Source organism: Grus americana, chromosome 17 (genome assembly GCF_028858705.1).
Source record: "Grus americana isolate bGruAme1 chromosome 17, bGruAme1.mat, whole genome shotgun sequence".
Classification (NCBI taxonomy): Eukaryota; Metazoa; Chordata; class Aves; order Gruiformes; family Gruidae; genus Grus; species Grus americana.
This window is the reverse complement of record NC_072868.1, coordinates 4,681,883-4,701,150: the sequence shown is the minus strand read 5'-3', so window position 1 is coordinate 4,701,150 and position 19,268 is coordinate 4,681,883. Positions and strand designations below refer to the sequence as shown.

General features: G+C 54.2%; 2 protein-coding genes across 4 annotated transcripts; one reads left to right on the top strand and one right to left on the bottom strand.

The window, feature by feature from the left end:
* Positions 1–139: 139 nt before the first annotated feature.
* Positions 140–18,875, top strand: MYBL2 (MYB proto-oncogene like 2). Of its 3 annotated transcripts, none has more exons than XM_054845606.1 (14): positions 140–293; positions 4,673–4,766; positions 5,876–5,947; positions 6,329–6,421; positions 8,198–8,418; positions 8,579–8,735; positions 9,490–9,759; positions 11,014–11,400; positions 13,011–13,150; positions 14,157–14,256; positions 14,888–15,001; positions 15,553–15,669; positions 15,892–16,038; positions 18,107–18,875. In XM_054845606.1, the coding sequence occupies exons 3-14, from the start codon at positions 5,891–5,893 to the stop codon at positions 18,233–18,235; spliced, it is 1,932 nt and encodes a 643-aa protein (XP_054701581.1). In that variant the 5' UTR covers positions 140–293; positions 4,673–4,766; positions 5,876–5,890; the 3' UTR covers positions 18,236–18,875. The 3 variants fall into 3 exon arrangements, with proteins under 3 accessions (XP_054701581.1, XP_054701580.1, XP_054701579.1); XM_054845604.1 differs by lacking the exon at positions 140–293 and adding an exon at positions 3,791–3,884; XM_054845605.1 differs by lacking the exons at positions 140–293; positions 5,876–5,947 and adding an exon at positions 3,790–3,884.
* On the bottom strand, positions 954–1,706 carry LOC129214395 (uncharacterized). Its single transcript, XM_054845955.1, has one exon. It carries the CDS (start codon positions 1,704–1,706, stop codon positions 954–956), a length of 753 nt encoding a protein of 250 aa, XP_054701930.1.
* Positions 18,876–19,268: the final 393 nt, after the last annotated feature.

Sequence of the window (19,268 nt, the reverse complement as noted above, 5' to 3'; positions counted from 1 at the left end):
ATCGCGGGAGGCCTGCGGGCGCTCCCGGGAAGCCACTTTCTTCCCCGCTGCCCGGCCCGGTCCCCCCCCCCGCCCCCCGCTCGCAGGCTGTTTTTCTCCCAGTGTGCCAGAAGAGGGATCCCCAGCCCCGGCGGCACCTCCCGCCCGGCCGCCGCCTCCCTGCCCGCGCTCCCCGTGGGCAGCGGCGGGCCCCGGCCGCCCAGGCGGCGCCGCCGCCATGGCCCGTCGGCGGGGGCCTGAACCGCGCTCCGGCGCCTCTCCTTCACCGAGACCTCCCCGAACCCCTCTGCCAGGTAACGGGGGCGGGCGGGCGGGGCGACCTCGGGCCGCGCACCTGGGAGCGGGGCCGGGCCGCTGGCTGCCGCGGCGCTCCCCGCCCGGAGCTCGGCAGGGCCCGGCCATCTTGCCGCGGCGTCTCTCCTCTCCTCAGCCGGGCCCCTTCCACCGGAGCTCCGTGGCGGCCCTGGGGCGCGGAGCGGCTGCTCTCGGTGGGGTTTTACCGGCGGCCGGGCCTCAGTCCGGGGGCAGCCGGGCCCACCCGCGGGCCTGCATCCGTGTCCAGCGGAGCTCAGCCGCGGGCCAGGCACGCACTCCGAGAGCATCAGAGACCACCCACGGAGCAAAATCTATATCTTTATTACATTAATACAAAAGACAGCGATGGGGGAGGAGGGGGAGCCAGTGGGGCTGCTGCTTAGCTGGTGTTGGCTGTCAGGGGCTGCCATCCATGGCCTCAGCACCCTCCACCCAGCACTGCCCCGAGCACTCTGCCGTTTCAGTCACGCCGGGCTGGAAGACTCGGCCTTCGGGCAGGTGGTGCCTCAGCAGGCCCTGGCTCAGGGCAGGGGGCTTCATCTTCCGTGCGGCAGCGTGGATGGCAGCTCCGTGCTCCTCTGCAGCAATCCCCGGGCAGGCACCCCGGAGCCCAGCGGCGTGGAGCCGGGGCAGCAGCATCACTGAGCCTGATGCAGAAACACAGGGATGGGCTCATGATCGCTCAGCTGGGTCTCAGGGGTAGCAGACCTGTGGATCAGCATAGGGTGCCTCTTGAAAGCACCAGGCCAAGCCAGAGGAATTACTACAGAGGTCTCCAGGGATGGCATGTCCAGTTTGGAGCATCCCAGTAGCTGTAGCTCCTCAGTGCTGACATCAAGGGACAGGCTGGTGTCCAGGGAGGCTTTTATGGCTGAGATTTCCCATCTGGGTGCTGGTGTCTTCCCAAGGGTTGAGAGGTCGCTGATGAGCTCAGTGCTCTTGGAGAGCAGGTTCTCCAGCAGTTTGGGGTGCTTTTCTTTCTTGCACGGCGTTGAGGTGTTCTGCGATGCCATGTCCATCAGGCAGCCGGCTCTGCTGAGGTGCTCACAAGGCAAACCGGACAGGTCAAAGGTGGCCTGACCATGGTGGGTCTTGCAGAAGCAGACAAGACTGAGGTCAGAGACACCATGGGTCACGCTTTGCAGGTCAGTCTTCACAGAGCTGCTCAGAGACTCCGACTGCTTGACAACACACAGAGAACTGCCTTTTGTTGTGTTGTCCGAGTCCATGAGAAGTTCCCAGGTGTCTGGTTTGGAGGCACTGCTATTGTCCATGTAATAACTGTGGCCAGGAGAAGAATGGGCATGGCTGGGGGCACCGGCCACAAACCCATTTTCCAGGATTTCCTTTATGGTCAGGGTACTGGTACCGTGCTTCCTGGTAGACAGCATGGTGCAGAATCTCACCACTGTCAGGCTTATGGAGACCAGGATGTCCCTGTCAGAATAAATGTGTTACTGTTCACTAGCAAGCTGCAGGACCACTCTCTGCAAAACCTTGTCTCGGTCTTGCTTAGGAGAGCAAGGACCTGAGCAGGATCCATGACAGGTAGGTGGGCATCCAGCCTGTCATTGTCTTCTAGAGCCAGAGTTGCACCACGGCCTGTTTTTCACTTGGAGGTCATCATGGAGCCTCCCTAGAGTTGTATTTATTTGGCCTCAGCCTGTGTACCACTAGTCTTAGCTTTGTACTGGCTGTAGAGAATCTCAGTAAACCTCTCTGTCTGCTAGTGGTACTAAGATGGAGCTGGTTTTCCCCAGGGATAAGACACTTTATCCTTGTTCCCTGAGTCAGAGGGCCATTAGAGTTGAATCCCTTTGAGAAGGGGGCACTAAAGCCAGGCTCTAGTTAAGATGGGAGAGGTTGAGGAACAGCTCTCAACTTTAATCCCACATGTGGTAACTGCCCCCCTTGAGACCTGTGGGGTCCCACAGCCCACACAGGGCACCAAGGGAGGTCCCTGGGGACATGCCATACACCCCTACCTTCTGCTCCATGGGCAGGAACTTCTTTCTTGCTGTCCCTCTGCCTGGGAGGGAAGTTCTCACCACAGGCTGAGCCAGCAGCTGCCTTTGAGCCCCCCTCAGAAGGAGCAGGGCAGATCAGGGAAGGCAGCTACTGTGGTCTGAAACTATTTCTTACATTAAATGCATTAAAAACAGAGAAAAAAAGCTCCTGAATTTACAGGAGGGGGGAAGCAACTGTATAGTCAGTCTAAAAGGAAAGTTTTCTTAAAAGATTTTTTTTTCCTGAAAGATAACATAAATAAATTAGTATGTGAAAAATAAAGAATACATGCTAAGAAAATAGACTTAAGCCCTACTTACCTTCAGCTTCTATAGAGACCCCCTCAAGATCTTGCTCTACTGTTGCTTATAGTGGTTTTATAGTTCTGGTAATTAATTAACAGGCTAATTTCCTAATTAAGCTAGTTTGGGAGAGGGAGGGGGTTTTATTTGCTTCTTTTTAAGTACAGGGGCAGTTATTGCGGGCCGTGGTTAATTGCTGAAGGTAAAGTGAGTCCTGGTTGTGTTTGTAGCCCTGGAGAGCAAAGGGAGGACGCACAGAGCCGTCCTGCTCGGACCCAACGCCCAGGAAGGGTGCCCAGCAAGGTGACATCTCTCTAAAGTTCGGTCCCGTTTGCTCTGCAGCGCTGGCCGGGAGTATCCCCACGCCCAGGCTGGACGTGGGCGTTACAGTTACAGCAGGGGACTGGCCGGTGCGTGTGCCGTGTGTGTGCACAGGCAGTGCGCAGCGTGAAAGGAGCAGGACTCCCGAATGCGGGTGTGCAAAGTCCCGGCGCGTCCCGGACCGGCTGCTCCCGCTGCCGTTTCCCTCCCGGTTCTTGCGCGGAGCGGCAGTGCCGCCGCCCGGCAGCGGGGCGCGGGGAGAGCCGGGCTTCGCCGTGCTGGCCGCCTCCTCTCTGCCGGGGGGGGACTGACCCGTGCTGTGCTCCGGGCACCCCGCAGCGCACCCCTGGGGCGGGACAAGCCGCGCGGGGAAAGTGGTTGATTTTAATTTGGCTTTTTTTTTTTTCCTTTTTTTTTTTTTCCCATTTCGATGGGAGGCGGTGCCGGGGGTCCCCTGTCCCGTGGGTGGCTGTGGCGTGAGGTGACCGCAGCCGTGCTGTGGCAGAAGCAAACCCCTTCCTAGAGCCGAGCGAAGCCGTGTCCTGCGGGGCTCTCGGTACACCCCAAATCCCCCCGGAGCCGCGCCCCCGGGGCGGGGGGGCTGCCCTGCACGGCTAGAGGTGATGACTCGGGGGGGGGGGGATCCTCCTGCCCCGCGCCCAGGGCTGCCTGCTGCGGTTGCTGGGGGGAGCTCGGGTCGGAGAAGGGTGCTCGGTGCAGGGGGTGTCGCCGGGGGGGGGGGAATTGGGGGGTTCCGCGGCCGCCCATCAGGGGCGGGCGGGCGCCCTCCCGCGCGCGCCTCTTTGTGCGGGCGGGAGGCGGCAGAGCGCATGCGCGGCCCGGCCCCGCCCCGCGCGCGGGGGGAGCGCCGTTGGCGCGAGATAGGAAAGTGCGGCCGCCGCCGCCGCCCGGCCCCGCCATGGCGCGCCGCAGCCGCGGGTGAGTGCGGGCCCCGCTGCGACGGGGGCTTCGCGTGCCGGCCCCGCGCCTTCCCGCCGGGGCGGTGCGGGGGAACGGGGGGTGCGGGATAGCCCCGGGGACCCTCTGCAACCCCCTGGAGGCTCCTCTCCGCCGCGCGGTTCCCCCGCCCCTCCTCCCTCGGACGGCCCGTTCCCGCTCTCCGGCCGGGCAGCGGGGCGGCGGGCTGCAAGGCAGGGCCGCGGCCCCGCGCCCCCGGGCTCCGTGGGCCCCGTTCTAAAAGCTCCTCTAGGCTCCGCCCGGGAGCTGGGCGCGGGCCTGGCTTTGCCCGCTCGGGAGCAGGGGGGTGGCAGGGCAGGTCCGGGGGGGCCGGGTGGGTGATGTCCGGAGCCCTGCGGGGCTGCTGTCCCGGCACTAGCTGGCTGGCTTCGGGCTGCTGCTTGCATCCCTTTGAATCACTCCAGCCATCGGGGAGACTGGTGAGCTGTAAAGAGGGGAAGGGGTGCGAGACACAAAGTCCTGCCAGAGGGATGGGAGCGAGCAGAAGTCAAGACAAATGGCCCTTGCCCTGCTCTCAGCAGTGTGAAAATTGGGAACCGAAAGCTGAGGGACCCCTTTAAACCTGGGGCGTCTGAGTGAATGTCTGTGAGGTGTCAGGGTTCAGCGCTGGTGGAGAGTAGATCTGGGGTTCTGTGCTACACAGTGCAGGTTGCTCTCTGGAGCTCTGCTCTCTGTGGTGGAGGTTGCTCCCTCTGCTGTGTTTTTTATCAGAGGTAGAAATTATAATCTTTGTTTTTCCGTCTTTTTAGTGAGGACCAGGATGAGCTGCATTACCAGGATACTGACTCAGATGTGCCGGAGCAGCGGGACAGCAGGTGCAAAGTCAAGTGGACGCAAGAAGAGGTGAGTGAGAGCCTGGCACTTGCTGAGAGCAAGTGGTTTGGGGTAGGCATCTGGCATGGCACCCGGGGCTTGGGTGCCCCCACCCCAGTTCTCACCCACTGGCCGTGACACCACCTCCTGCTGTCTTGCTGCTGGAGAAGGCCATGTGTCTGTTCTGGTGATGCGGGCCAAGGTCTTAATGGGGATAGAGAGTTGAGGTGAGTTTGAAACGTAGCCTCGAGAGTAAGAGCTCCAACCACTTTAGCTTAAGCATCTGAGCCCTGAGCAAGGTGCCTGCAGCACTTTTGGAAGCAAAGAGGGGTTCCATAGGATGGAGGAGGCCTCCATCAAGCTGAATCATGGTATGGAAATGTCCTCCCTTTTCTGTAGCAAAAGCAGGGAGCATTGGGATCATGGCTTAGTCATCCTGGCTGAGAGCCTGAAATTAGTTGGGATAGTCTCTTCCCTCCTCCCAGTTCTTCCATCGTCTGTGTTCTGTTTGAACACTACAAGATGTCCTGTCTCCCCTGGGCTCTGAACACCAAATAAGATGGTCTTTGTGCAGAGATCAAAGCCTCGGGCTTGTGTTGGGCAAGGAATTATTTCATGCTTCTGTTTGCCCAGCGAGAGCACACCAGCAAGGGCACCTATAGCAGGCTCTTTGTGAGCCGTGAGAGTCGGCAAACGTGGACTATAGCAGGGTTCATGAAAGAAATACCATAGAGCCCAGTAGCACTGAAAGACAGTAGAGCAGTGAGCTAGTGGTGATACACCAGTCAGCTTTCTTGGCTGGACAAAAGCAGTGGCTGAGCTGGGAGATGGACTGTCTGGTCAGGGGTGTACTGGGATGGATAAGCAGATAGCCTCGGTCGCAGGGTTTGAACCAGACTGTACCGGAACGGAGCTGACCTCTTTTGTACTCACTATATGAACTCTCCCCAGTACAGACCCCAGAACTAAAATGTTTGTTCTGTGCACTGTGTGAGCTACCTTCCTCCCCTCAATGCAGAATGCCAAAAAAGCCCTTCTTGACAGTTCAAAATACCTAGTTTGGTCTCTTGATGCCCAGGGGTGCCTGTGGCGTGTGTTGCCTCAGTGTATGTGAAAGCGGATACCTTTGTTCTTTGCAGGATGAGCAGCTGAAGATGTTAGTGAGACATTACGGGCAGAATGACTGGAAGTTCCTGGCCAGTCACTTTCCTGTAAGTGACCCCTTGCCCAGTTGGGAATTGTAGTGTTTGCACGTTGCTGCTTGTGCTCCATGTGCTGGTTCTCTGTGTCTGTGCGGCACAGTGGGACTCTGTTCTGTGACTGCAGCTCTGGGCTGTGAAACTGTGCCCCTTCAGGGCAGGGAGACATCCTTCTTGCATAGAGGACTTTCGAGGGTGAGTCTATCGGAGCTGGGGTGAGAAACTGAGGTTCCTGTCTCTGTGCCCAGTGCCCTAGTCATAGTATGTATTCTCCATGTGCTTCTGCAGGTTTTCTGTGAGACAGCCTGTGTATGTGTGCGTGGGACTGCTGTTGCTGTAGGGGCTTTTGGACCCTCTGGTCTAACGCATGGCTACTGTCATTCCTTTTCCCAGAACCGCAGCGATCAGCAGTGTCAGTACCGGTGGCTGAGGGTGTTGAATCCAGACTTGGTTAAGGGCCCTTGGACCAAAGAGGAGGACCAAAAGGTAAGTCAGGGCTGAGAGGATCTGAGTGTTGGACTGTGACTGTCTGCGGAGAGGATGGAGGTGTCAGACCCTCAGGTCTTTTCTTGTAAACTGTGGGTAGTTCTTTCCAATAATGGATACCCGTGAGAGCAGCACTCTGATATGTTCTGAGCAGACTTAAGGCAGCTGTGGTCATGATGAGCAGAAGCAGGTCTAGACCTCTTCGCTAAACACTTTCTCCCTTTCACACAGTATTGCTACTGGAGGCTGCTAAGGGAGAGAGCAGAAAAGGGAGTTAATTCATCTGCCTGCTGGCAGATCTCCACCTGACCTGGCCATGCTGGACCTAAAAGAAAATAAAACGCATTTCCTGTGCCACAGTAAACAGCCTAAAGTGGATATCTGAGGTCAGCTAGGTGAATTGTGACTTCTACGAGCCTGTTTCTCTGCTGATTCCAGAGTAAGTTGAGAGGAGCCAGCTCAGACAGACTCATCTTGATGTGCTTAAGAAAAGTTGGAATTCATTCCAACTTTTAGCAGTGTTTTCTGTTGCAGAATTTCCTAGTTTTTCAGATTCCCTGTAAGACTTTTCCTCCCCCATTTCTTTCCCTTTTGGTCCCATTACAGGCTGTTACAGTCCCTTTTGCCTCCCATCTGTGTGTTATGTCAAGCATGTCGTAAGGAAGCTTATCATCATGTCCTTCCACCTTCCTACAGCAGAGCAATAGCTGCCTGCTTTCCCCTTCCCTTTGCGTGTCCTGACTCTGCCAGCCTACCCCATCATGATGCTCACTGCCGTCCTGGCCAGGCCAGGTTCCAGCTGTCTACTCCTGACAATGCATGTTGCTTTGCCCTGCCAGCACTCCAGCTCCTGGGCCTGTGCCTCAGTTTGGTGTCTTTGGTCCATTTGTCTGTGCTTGATAGTCAAGAGTTTGCAGTAGGGACATTTGTTGTGGCTCAAGAGCACTGTGAGCATTGGCACGTTTCAGCTGAGTGCAGCTGGCCAGGGTGAAAAGGCTTTTTGAGAACCCTTCAGCCTCCTGTCTTTAGATTTTGGTGGGCTGATCATTGCAGGCAGCAAATTGTTTCATCCTGACTGTGCCATGGACGTATCGCTGGGGCTCAAAACAGATTCCCTGCCCAGAAGCATTTCCACTGAGCCTCAGGCAGAAGTGACAAAGCCCTGGGTGAAGGGGAAGTGGCAAAGTGGATAGTTCTTGAATGAATATGGCTCTTTATGCTTTGGAGCTCCCGCTGTGCATCCTGGTGCTAGCGGGGCATGGAGCTGCAGGGCCTGGCATGTCCTTGGTGTAGCACACTGTTAAAGCAAGGCTGTGCCTCTGTCCCAGCAGGCAGAGCAGTGCAGAGCTGATGGGGACTGTTGTCATGCGGCCAGGTCCTGGGTAGGGTAGGAGGGAGAGCAGAGGAGCCTTGGAGCACGTGGGACGTGGCCCTTGCTCAGAAATGGGCATGTGTTTCTAAATCTGGGCACCTCTGCCCCTGGTGCACCTGCCAGTCTCCACCCCATCTTCTGTGAGTGGTTGTCTGTGTTCATGGGTGCCATGTGGCAAAATATCAGCATGGAAACAGCCTCTTTCAGAAATTGGGCTGAATTGCTCTCACAAGTGTTGGCACAACCGATTGTCAGTGCTGGATCCCTCCAGCCTTTTCTTCTAAGGGGCCTTTGCCTGCCCTTACCTGGTCCTAAGAGAGGTGACAAGCAAAGCCTGAAGATGACTGTGTTGACCTTCCCCCACTTTATTCCATTTCCTTATTTCCCTCCTGCTCTCTTCAAAGGTAATTGAACTGGTTAAAAAATATGGCACCAAACAATGGACCCTGATAGCCAAGCACCTGAAAGGGCGGTTAGGGAAGCAGTGCCGGGAACGCTGGCATAACCACCTGAACCCTGAGGTGAAGAAGTCCTCGTGGACAGAGGAGGAGGATCGCATAATTTTTGAAGCCCACAAGGTCCTGGGGAATCGTTGGGCAGAGATTGCCAAGCTGCTGCCTGGGAGGTAGGACCTCTTTGTTCACTGGTGCCTTCACAGCTGGGTGGCCTGTGGAGATTCATGTGTTGGGCTTACTAGATGGGGCTGGAGAACATGTAGGACCTGATAGCTGTGCTTTAAAGCTGCAGTAAATGGAGATTTATATTTCCTCCTGCTTTCTCTGCAGGACCGACAATGCTGTGAAGAATCACTGGAATTCCACCATCAAGCGGAAGGTGGACACAGGAGGCTTCCTCAATGAAACTAAGGAGTCCAAGTCACTGTACTTGCTCGTGGAGGTGGATGACAAGGAGAGCCAAAGTCGAACGAAAGCTGGGAGCCAGGTACTGCACCAGCACGTTTGCAGCTGGCAGCTGGGTCAGTCCCCTGCTCTGCTAATGCGTATCAGAGCTGTTCATCCACCCTTCTGCTGCCTCTCACGCTGCCTTTGCCAGAGCCTGGTGGCTACATAGACAGTCTGTGCCTTCCCCCAGCCTTCTCCAAGACACTGACTCTTGGGAGATCTTTCCCTCCAGGAGCTAGAGGTGTAATGTGAGCCCAGGTGTGTTATCCAGGTGGAGTTCAGCAGTCTGCTGGTGCTGTTATCTTGCCAATCCCAGCATCAGGTCTGTCTTAGAGACTGAAGATGTTTCTTTTTGGCTCTTGTGTACTCCAGACGATGTGGGGGGCATGGTGAAGAGGTATTGTGTTCCTTTCCGCTAAAAAAGGAAGCAGGGGAAGTATACCCAATTATTTTTTCATGAAGAAAGCATGTAGTTTTTAAAGGCAAACTCTTGGGAAGCAGGAAATGCAGAATTAGTGCTACCTGCTCAGCCTTCATTCATCTTTCTCCTGGGATACTATTAAGTGAAATCTTCAAATAAACAGTCCTGTGCTCAGTGTTGCATGGACTCATGCTCAGATGGTGTGCGGGACAGCGCAGTAAGGGAGAACGGGGATGTGAAACAAACTGAATGGCAGATAGGAGAGCAGGCGGAGCTAAATGTGTCCAGGGACCCTTGCTTTTTGTCCCCAGGATTTGACATTGTTCCCTTGGTTTCTACTAATGGCTGGACTTTCTTTGTTGTATGCGCAAAGACCGTCCTGCCGAACTGGCCGGTCAATGTCTCGGAAATAAAGGAAGAGGATGTCAGCGATGAGGAAGTGACGGGCGTGCAGGAGTTACCCTCAGAGCTGCCAGCTGCCGAACTGGCAGAGCGTAATGCCGAGGGGACCCCAGATGATGTGGTGCCTGAGGATGCCTCTTCATTTGTCACATCACCGTACAAATGGGTCGTCGAAGCTGCCAACTATTTGTACCCGACATCTGTGCCAGCCTTCAACGAAGCTCTGGACATGATTGAATCTGTAAGTAACAGATCCTTGCTTTTCCAGCTGATGTAGGGAGACCGATCCCCATTCTTTTCCCCTGAGTGAACTTACTGGGTCCCCTTGCTCATCACCACAGGCATCCTGAGGAGGGCTGGATCTGTCATTGGCTTATGGCTTCCCACCGTCTCTTTTCCAGGGCTGGATTAGGCCTTTCCAGCTCTGCCAGTATTGCTCTGGGCTTGCAGATTCCCCATGGTGGTTGTCCTTGTGCGTGGGCTCTGCTGGTGTGGGAGGCTGTAGATGCTGGAAACCTGATCTCAAGCCCCCCTTTATCGGTGTCCCCAGCTCTCCCTTTCATAACAGTTCAGGCCCATGCTCATGGGCTTTCCTTTCCTTCCTGTTATGGGATGGGATAGGACAGGACAGACTGGGAATAGGCCAGGCCCACATGTAGTATGTGGGACAGACCCCCTCACAGTGGGATGACGCCACTGTTTGCTTTCAGTGAGGTAGCTTCACTGAAACTATCAATTTTGGGCCAGTCAAGCAGCCCTGAGGTCCCCAGGCTGATGGAGGCACCCCAGGGCAGGAGGCTGGCTAGAATCAACAGAGTTGTTCGCTGCCTTCAGAGGAAATGTCTCTGCAGCCCCCAGCCTGCCTGAAGAGTTTGAGCTGATTATCCGTGAAGGATCCACTTTGCATGTGTATAGGAGGACAGAGGGTCTGTGCCCAAGGCTTAACGGCCCATCTCTGGGTCCTTAGGGGCCTGCTTCTGTGGTACCTTGGGTACTGGTGGGGCTGAGCTGTGAAGCAGCTGATCTCTGAACTGGTCTGGTTATTTTTAATCTGCTTCCAGCAGTGCACATTACAGCAGAGCCCTGTGTCCAGCTGTACTGGTGTGCCCAAGACTGTGGTTTGGTGTTGGGTGACAGTCGCTTCATTCAGCCTCTGTCCCCAGCTGCTTTTTCTTGTCCCCTCTGTGTGGGGGTGCAGCTGTTTGTGCAGCTGTGCTGTGAACTGAACTAGGAAACCAACCTTGCGTAAATACAAAAATCTGCCCTGTGCAGAAGCAGCAGCTTTCAGCTGGGTTAGTTCCCTGCTCTGGTTCTCGGCCCAGCTGGTAGCAGAGGAGAGGACACCTTGAGCACTCCTCTAGCCAGGCTCCTTGTGAAAGCCAGTGCGACCTCACACACCCACTTACTTCACCTCCCACTTCATCTCCACATCTGCACCAGCCAGCTGCTTGGCTTTCCTTCCTGGGCTGCTTCTGATTGCTTCCCTTGTGTGCAGGACCCAGATGGGTGGTGTGATCTGACCCAGTTTGACCTGCCCGAGGAACCCTCCGCTGGCAGCAGCAGTAGCAGCAACAGCCCGGTGAGACAAACGCCCAGCAAGCCAGCACCGTCCCTGCCCAATGTGACCGAGTACCGCCTGGACGGCCACACCATCTCCGACCTGAGCAAGAGCAGCAAAGGGGAGCTCATCCCCATCTCTCCACATGCAGAGGTGAGCTTTGGCACGCCGCCCTCTGTGCTGAAGAGGCAGAAGAAGAGGAAGATCTCCCTCTCCCCGGTCACAGAGAATGCCACCAGCACTAGCCTTTCCTTCCTTGACTCCTGCAACAGCATGACGCCCAAGAGCACCCCTGTCAAGACACTGCCCTTCTCTCCATCTCAGGTACGGAGCAATGGCAGAGCCCAGTCTGTGCTTCTCTGCTTGGGCTTGGTGGTGAGCTAGTCAGCATGTTAGTGCCCTGTCTACTTGCCTTAATGCCATCTATTCCCATCAGCTCTGCCAGCTTTGTGTTTCTCCTCCCTTCAGTGAGGTTGTATCGGTGCACAAGGTGAGTCTCCTTGATAAAACAAGGTGCAGAGCTGGGTACTGGCACTACTTGTTTTCAGCACTGCCCTTTCTGTGGGAGCAGCAGCCTGTGTCTGCCTCTGGGAGCGCTTGCAGTGTCGGCGAAGCCCAGCTACCTTCTGTGATGGGCAAGGCGAGTACTTGCTATTAGGAAGGAGCAACTGCCTGCTACAGGATCTGGAGAGGGTCGTGCTTCTGTCCCCAGGGCATTGCTGCCCCAGCTGTGGGGAACAGAGTGCCAACGGTGAAAAGTGGCTTTCCCTGTTAACTTCTAGTGGAGTCGGGCAGGCAGGCTCAGCAGCACATGCCTTGTGCAGATCTCTGAGTTGCTGAGCTTAGGAGAATGCTCCTGGGCTTGTCTGTGTTGCAAAAGGGAGTTGGGGTCTTTCAGCCTCTGTCATGACTCCTGCAGTGTGCATGCATGGTCTCCAACATAGATCGTCTTGGAGCTCTGTGGTGTTCAAACCCACTAGTGTCTTGTATATTGATGTGGTGGAGTTCTGTCTATAAAACAGAATAAAGGCTGCCGCGTTGCTGCCTTCTCCAGCACAGTTCCACAGCTGCTCTGTTCTTCAGACCCTGTGTACCTGTGCCTTTCAGGCCTTTATTTCTGCTGTTTCTGCAGCCCTGGGTGGCACAGGACAGTCTGGCACCCAGGTTCAGGAGGATCTTGAATGGAAGGCCAGCAAGAACTGGGAAATCTGAGTGGGACCTGACATATGCAGCTCTGCAGGGTGTAAAAGGCTGGAAGGCCTGGAGTAAATCTGAGAAGGCAAATATCATGTCCTGCCTCTTGGGCTGAGTTTCAGCCATCAGTGAATGTCACACACACAGCTCTTCTCTCCTGATAATTTCTTGGGTACAAATCTTGTTTCCTGTGGGAGTAAAAGTTGTCGCTTATTAGCTGTTGTGAAGTAAAATCCCAGCAAAGATGAGAGTTTGTCATTTTCTCACAGTTTAGGCTGAAGCCAGCTCAGTGCAAAATCTGCTAACTTGTACACTGTTGTGTTACGTGGTCTTCCCTGGCATTTGCCAACCTGAGGTTGGAATAGATTTTTTCTGGGCTGGCATTACCCCTCCTTCACCATTTTGCTTGGCTTTATCTGGACCGGTGCAAGGAGAGACTTCGCTCCCTCCCTGTAGCTGATTGTAGTCATATCAGCTCATCCCGTGTGGGAAGTGAATAATCTTTATGGGTGTGAGGCACCTTCTGGCAACTTCCACGTGTGTGTCCATGTACGGGACTGTATGAGTCTGTAAGAGTCATCCTGGTTTGCGCTGGGACAGATCCCTCTTGTGCCACTCAGTATGGGAGGATTGTTCCTGCTTCAGGCTTTCCCCCATACTTAGGAAAAAGTAATGATTTGTGATACTCTGCTGGAATGCTTGAGACTGAGCTGCTTCTCTTTCTTTCTGGTGCTGTGCAGTTCTTAAACTTTTGGACCAAACAGGATACACTAGAACTGGAGAACCCATCTCTGACCTCCACGCCTGTGTGCAGTCAGAAGGTGATTGTCACCACCCCTCTGCACAGGGACAAGACCCCTCTGCTCCAGAAGAACTCAGCGTAAGTTCTTTTCTTCTCCATCCCCACCTGAGCCGCATGATTTTCCACACAGGAGTCTGGTCCAGTTCAAGCATACCTCCTGCAGTACTTGTACTGGCACTACTGAGAGAGGGGCAGGGCACGCTGGGGATTTCCTTACTTTGGTGTTTCCCCCCAAGACCCCTCCTCTGAGCTGTGAGGAGCAAGTGTCCCATCTGATCTGGGCTGCAACCAAGCAACCACTGTTGCGCTCAGCTGCTGGGTGGGCTGTTGCCTTCCGTGCACATCTTTGGGAAACGTTGGGATGCTGTGAGCCCTGTGCCAGCAGGGAAGGGATTTAATTTCCTCAACGAGAGCTGTTCGGATCCATCCGTTCAGCTCTGCACCCTCTGCTTTGCCTGGCCTAAGGGGCACTCCAGGGTGACAGTTAACCAAGGCGCTGTACCAGGCAGGGGAGAAGGGTGGTCTGCACAGGGGGTGTTTTGTTGGCAGACTTGTCGCTGCGCTGAAGCAGCACAGTGTTGGGGGTGCTGCCTGTGATAGCAAAACCACTCTGTTGTTGGCGTGGTCCAGAGCAGCTCCCCCATCCAGGCAGTGCGAGCTGGCTTGGCTGCTCTAAGTGCATTTGCACCCAGGACTTCTGCTGGTCCAGCTGTGACTGTCGCAAAGCCCAGGCCGGGCCTGAGCAGATCTGCCAGTAGAAGCATTGCAGAGTGGGGCTGGCCTGCAGAGCTGCTTATCGCCTGTGTTGGAGGTGCTGTACTGCTTTGACAAGGGTGCTTGGCAGCCAGCAAGGTGGAGCAGCATAGCTGGCGCTTTGAAAGATGTTTTCCCTGCTAAAGGCTCCTCTGTGCCTGTTTGCCCTGCTTGCACCCCAGGAGCAGTCTGGCCAGGCAGGTGGCTTCTGCTGCCACCACGTGAGACTCTGCAGGTGGCTCGTGTAATGAGAGGGTTCAGAAGGATGGGGGTTACTTTGTGTGGGTTACAGCATGTCTGATTCTTCATCTCTCCCACTCTCTGCTGCCAGGTTTGTCACACCAGATCAGAAGTATGTGGTGGACAACACTCCTCACACCCCCACACCTTTCAAAAATGCCCTGGAGAAATATGGACCAATTAGACCTCTGGTAAGTATTGGGCAGGTCTACTGCTTGCTGGTGGCAGAAACGTAACGAATACAAATGGGATGTGGGGTAGATTGTGGTGGAGCTGTGAGCCAGGCATTATCTGTGCTGTAACAAGGTAGAGTTTGGTACTGCCAGGCTGAGATGGGAGGGATGAAGGGAACCTTGTCATGGCAAGTAGCCACAGGACTTTTAGCTCCTCTGTAAAGCAGCTAAAAATGCCTCAAACTGCCCTTGAATCAGGCTGCAGTGCTTGGCTACTGATGACCTTAAGGAAAAGCAAGGAAACGATCTACCTAGATGTCCCTGAAGAACTGGATCTCTTAATGCAGGTGTTGTGGGGATGGCAGTTTCCAATATCCCAGGCCGCCTGTGCATACTGGTCTGCACTGCAATGGTGCATTTGGGGTTCAGCTGATAAGTGTGTCATGCCTTGAGATCCTGTAAATCTGTCAGGCTAGCAGAAATCTTATGATTTTTTTTTTCAGCTGGGAAGTAAATAAGTCATCTTTGTTTGTCCTCCCACTATGGGCTCTCCAACTCATTATCCCTTGAGGGAAATACTCGTGGGTCTGCCCAGCATACAAATTTCAATTGTTCAAATTTCTTGTGTTCTCTCTCCTTTTCACACCAGCCCCAGACTCCTCACCTGGAAGAAGACTTGAAAGAGGTGCTCCGAAGTGAAGCTGGCATCGAACTTATCATAGAGGATGATGTGAAGCCTGAGAAACAGAAGAGGAAACAAGGGGTGAGCTGACTTTGCATCTGCTATCTGCTGCTGAGCTGCCCTGTGCTGTAAAGGGGTGTTTTGCCTGGTTCATCCTACTATTGATGCCAAAAAGTTTTTGGCCTGTGGCTGCTGTCGTTTAACCAGCAAGAAGTTAAGGCCTGCTTAAAATGCAACCAGCTGTGTCCTGGTTTATGCTGAACTCGGGGCTTGCTAGGAGGTGCTGTGTCTCTAACCTACAGCAGAGACCGCGGCACACTTGGAGCATCTGTGGCAAGTTGGGCTCCCAGAAGGCTGTGGGCTGGCACGCAAAGTCTCTTGGCTCAGTTACCCTGGTGCCTTTCTTTTCCCATTGAAAGGAGCTTCCTCTTCTAAATTGGTGTCTCTTGGTGCTGGGAGAGCACTGGAAGCTGCTGAGCCCTGTGGTGGGGGAGGCTGCTGCATGCCTTCTTCCTGAGGTGCTGGTGCAATGCAGGCCTGGGGTGACATGGGCTTGGTGTGCACCCCGGGCCCTTAGGATGGGAGTTTACCAGCTTGATTCATGCTGACACTTGTTTTTCAATGTCCCCCAGCTGCGCAGGAGTCCCATCAAGAAGGTCCGGAAGTCTCTGGCCCTGGATATTGTGGATGAAGATATGACGCAAAATATGCCTGCCCTCCCCAAGACCATCTGTTTCAAAAGAGCCCAGGTGAGGAGTACTGTGCTCAGAGCAGAGGGAGAGCTGGCTTCTGCTCCAGAGAAACCTTGTGCAAAGCAGCAGTGGGAGCTTTGCCACCTGCACCTGCCTTTGGACAGTACATGTGGATGAAGGGCTGGATTTGTTAGCTGGCCTTTTGGCCAGGCCAAGTATCAGCACTATTAGGGCAAATTAAGTTGTTTCCTTATACTTTTCTTTTTTGCCCCTTTGCAGCCTGTGAATTTCCTGTCGAGGTCCCTGAACCTTTCCTCCTCGAGCAGGAAGAATGACAGTGGTTTACTCAACAGAGCCTTTGTGCAAGTGCAGCCAGAGAAAATGTCCTACAGGAAAATGCCGAGCCATTTCAGACCACCAGCACCGGTAAGCCCTGCAGCCACTGCTCTTCCAGTCAGGAGGTTAGCTGGTAGTGCAGCCCTTGTCCCTCCTTGGGAGGAGGAGCAAGGGGATGAAGCTCTGTGCACTTCTGCATGGGCATGCATATTCTGGTAGCGCTGTCTTTGCACCAAAGTTTGGAGATGCTGAGCTAGCGGTGTCATGCTACAGCTTCCTCCTGTCTCTTTGCAAACCTGCCCTTCTGTTGGGGCTCAAAGCCCCGTGGTTGACCGGAGCTGTGGCCTGCTTACCCTGTTTGGCCCTGGGTTTCCTTGTGGGAATCTGCATCCTGTCCTAGTCCATCAGGGAATTTAGCTGATTGATCTAGCAGTGAAGTAAACCTTCCTTTTTCCAGTGAGCCCTCCTTGGGTGGACCGCAGTAGGCTCACCTTTTTTGTTTCTCTGGGCATAGCAAGTCTATGAAGTGCTGTATAAATGCTAAACAAAAATGTATTTCCCACCTTGTAGCTTGTGTTGAGGTTGGTGCTGTTAGAGATACTCTGTTCCTCAGCTCTGCACAGTTGTATCTGGGTTGTGCTGGAGTCACAGCAGCAGACAAATGCCCTCTGGGACATAAATACTTTCTTGTGCTCTCTTTAAAATCTTTACCACTTGGCATATTTGCAGACAGAGTACATTAGTAGAGGGGTATCCTTGCTTTGTTAGGCAGCGTGGCTTACAGAAGGAGATTTGGACCATAATTTTGCAGGTGTTTGCTTGAGCCAAGTCATAGGAGCTCTCTGGTAGCTTAAATGAGCGTGGAAATACATGTTCCCCTTGGTGGGGGGGGGGGTGTGAAACTGTAACTGGGGGCTAGTGTGGGTGTGTTTTCACATCCCAGGGAGAGCCCAGGTGCAGTGTTGTCTTCATGGAGCAGCCCTGGCTCAGTCTTCATGAAACACTGCAGCGAGGGGGGGTTTCATCTGTCCCTGGATTAGAGCTGTCTGTTGGGAAAGCTCGCTCTTCTGACAAATAAGTACTCCTCAGCCAGAGTAATTCCTTTCCCTTCTCAAAATAAACCCTACTTAAACACTTCCATTTCTCCTCCTGTTCTAGGCAGGGTCGTATTGCTCTGAGAGCTAATAGATCTGTATAAATAAAGCTTTGGGAGTGACTTGAAGGTGACAGCGAGGCAGCTTGCATGGTGACAGAGTACAGGTGTGCACTGAAATCCCATTGCCCGAGGACAGCAGAGCTGTCTGCAGTGTCGCTGGGCTCTCGGGATTTATTCTGCCGGACTGGTGTTGCTAGCAGTGGCAGTTATTTATTAAGGAAGCTCACCTAGCTCTGGGCTGAAGCTCAGCCCCAAAGCCGTACTGTGGCTGCCTGCAGCGTTGTTACTGTGAGCAAACGCTGATGCTCGAGTGCTGGTTCTTTGCAGTGCGTGTAAATGGGTATTTCCACCCCAGGGCACTGTGTAGCTCTTGGCTGCACTTACCAGAGGATTTTCAGGGGTTTTCCTGGAGTGTAAAACCACCTCGTGGGTGCCCTTTCTGCACGCAGTGACTGAAGCACACCTGACTTTCAGCTCTTCCTGTGTGCTGCAGGGCCCTGCTGAAACTACGGCCACAAAATTGCTGTTAAGGATGGTCTTTGACCAATCTAGACCTGGGGATAGGCAGCTCATATGGGAATTGAGTTGTTAGGGGATAACCCCCAAAGCCGTTCTTGAATTCCTTCCATCCTTCTGGACTTTCTTCAGCATGAGGAGCCTTAGTGGGTTTGTGCTTTGGGGTTTTTGTCTCGAGTCACGTAAGGGAAAGCCCTGAAAGGGTGTGTGGATAGTCCTGAAATGGAGCGCTCCCCTTGGAAACTGCTGGACGTAACCTCCCTTTGCTAGAAACAACTGCTTGGCTGTGATGAGTAACTGGCAGTGTGCAGGTTCCACCTGGCTGCCAGATAGGTGCTCCTAAGTGGGAAGCTTTATTTCCCTTTTATTTATAGCAAGTGGTAGTTAGTTTTATTTATTTTTACAGTGTTTTAAAACAGGATGACAACATTGTGTTTGTTCTCCCCCTTAACTCTGTTGTACACGTGCTTTCTTTTCCCTCTGTAGATGACCAGGGCTTGGAAAGCGGTGGCCTGTGGTGGAACCAGAGACCAACTCTTCATGCAGGAGAAAGCTCGGCAGTTTTTGGGCATGTTGAAACAGAGCCACACATCAAGGACCTTAATCTTATCATGAAGGATTGTTCTGCATTTTTTATTTTATTTTTTTAAAATTTTTTTATAAGTGGAGGGGAGGGAACCACAGGAAAAATTACCCTCTGCCAGGCCATAGTATGTGGGGGTGGATTTTTTTCTTTCTGTTCCCAGGTAGATTTATATTGTAATAAATTGGGCTAACTGCTGGCTGATGTGTGGCATGCAAGTTTTGGGATCAGTACAGAAAGGCAAATGAGGGAGGGCTGGCAAGCTAACAGCAAGACCTCTCTCTGCATGACCTGGCTTCTGCAAAAGTAGAAGCACGCAGCCATGTTCCACCTTGGAGCAGCGTGTGCAGCGGGAGGTGGAGACCGGCCTTGCAGCCTGCCTGCATTTCGTGCTGGCTGCTCTGGTACCTCAGGAACGGCTTTTGTAAAGGTTCCTGCATGTCTTGCATCTCTCCTTCCAGCTTTCTCTGGAGGATGGAGTGGTCACTCCTCACTCTAGGAGGGAGGAGGATGTTGCACGCTCGTGGGAGATGTGCTTGGGGGTGACCGTGTTCGGAGCTGGCCCCTTGCTCCCTGCGGGGCTGTTCTGTACTGCTGTGCTGCAGAAGGGGAGTGGCGGGCGCCTCTCTGCAGGGCCGTGCTCCCTCTTCAAATAAACGATGGTGCTAATGTCACTCTGTTGCTCAGACTCGAACTGTGACTTTCCCTGGGGCCGCGTGATGCTCGGAGGGCAGCAGTGCTGTGCTGGGGTGGCAAGGTGCAGCAGAGCGCTGCTTTTCATGGGGGATCTTTTCTTTCCTGGCGAATTGCTGAATTCCTTCTAGCTTCCTGGCACGGGGAGAAGGAATGGTTTCCTCCCCACCCTTAGTAGTTTCATCAGTTGTTTAGAAACTATTTTGGCCACTTTATGGGTAGGTGGTGGAGTGCCTTTGAGCATAGTGTGGCTGGGATCTCTGCAAAGCTGCAGGAGTGGAGGGAGGCTGCAGAGAGCAGTGGGTTGGAGAAGAGCACCAGGAGCGTGTGATGTAGCAGAACCTCTTCTGTCCTTCTTCCTTCAGAGGCCAA

Excerpts from the sequence above, each read along its gene's own strand:
- LOC129214395 (XM_054845955.1), bottom strand. The coding sequence starts at position 1,706 with ATGCTGTCTACCAGGAAGCACGGTACCAGTACCCTGACCATAAAGGAA.
- MYBL2 (XM_054845604.1), top strand. The coding sequence starts at position 3,865 with ATGGCGCGCCGCAGCCGCGG. Across the intron at positions 5,948-6,328 it reads TCCTGGCCAGTCACTTTCCT|AACCGCAGCGATCAGCAGTG; the intron begins GTAAGTGACCCC and ends TCCTTTTCCCAG. Across the intron at positions 15,670-15,891 it reads TCTGTTTCAAAAGAGCCCAG|CCTGTGAATTTCCTGTCGAG; the intron begins GTGAGGAGTACT and ends GCCCCTTTGCAG.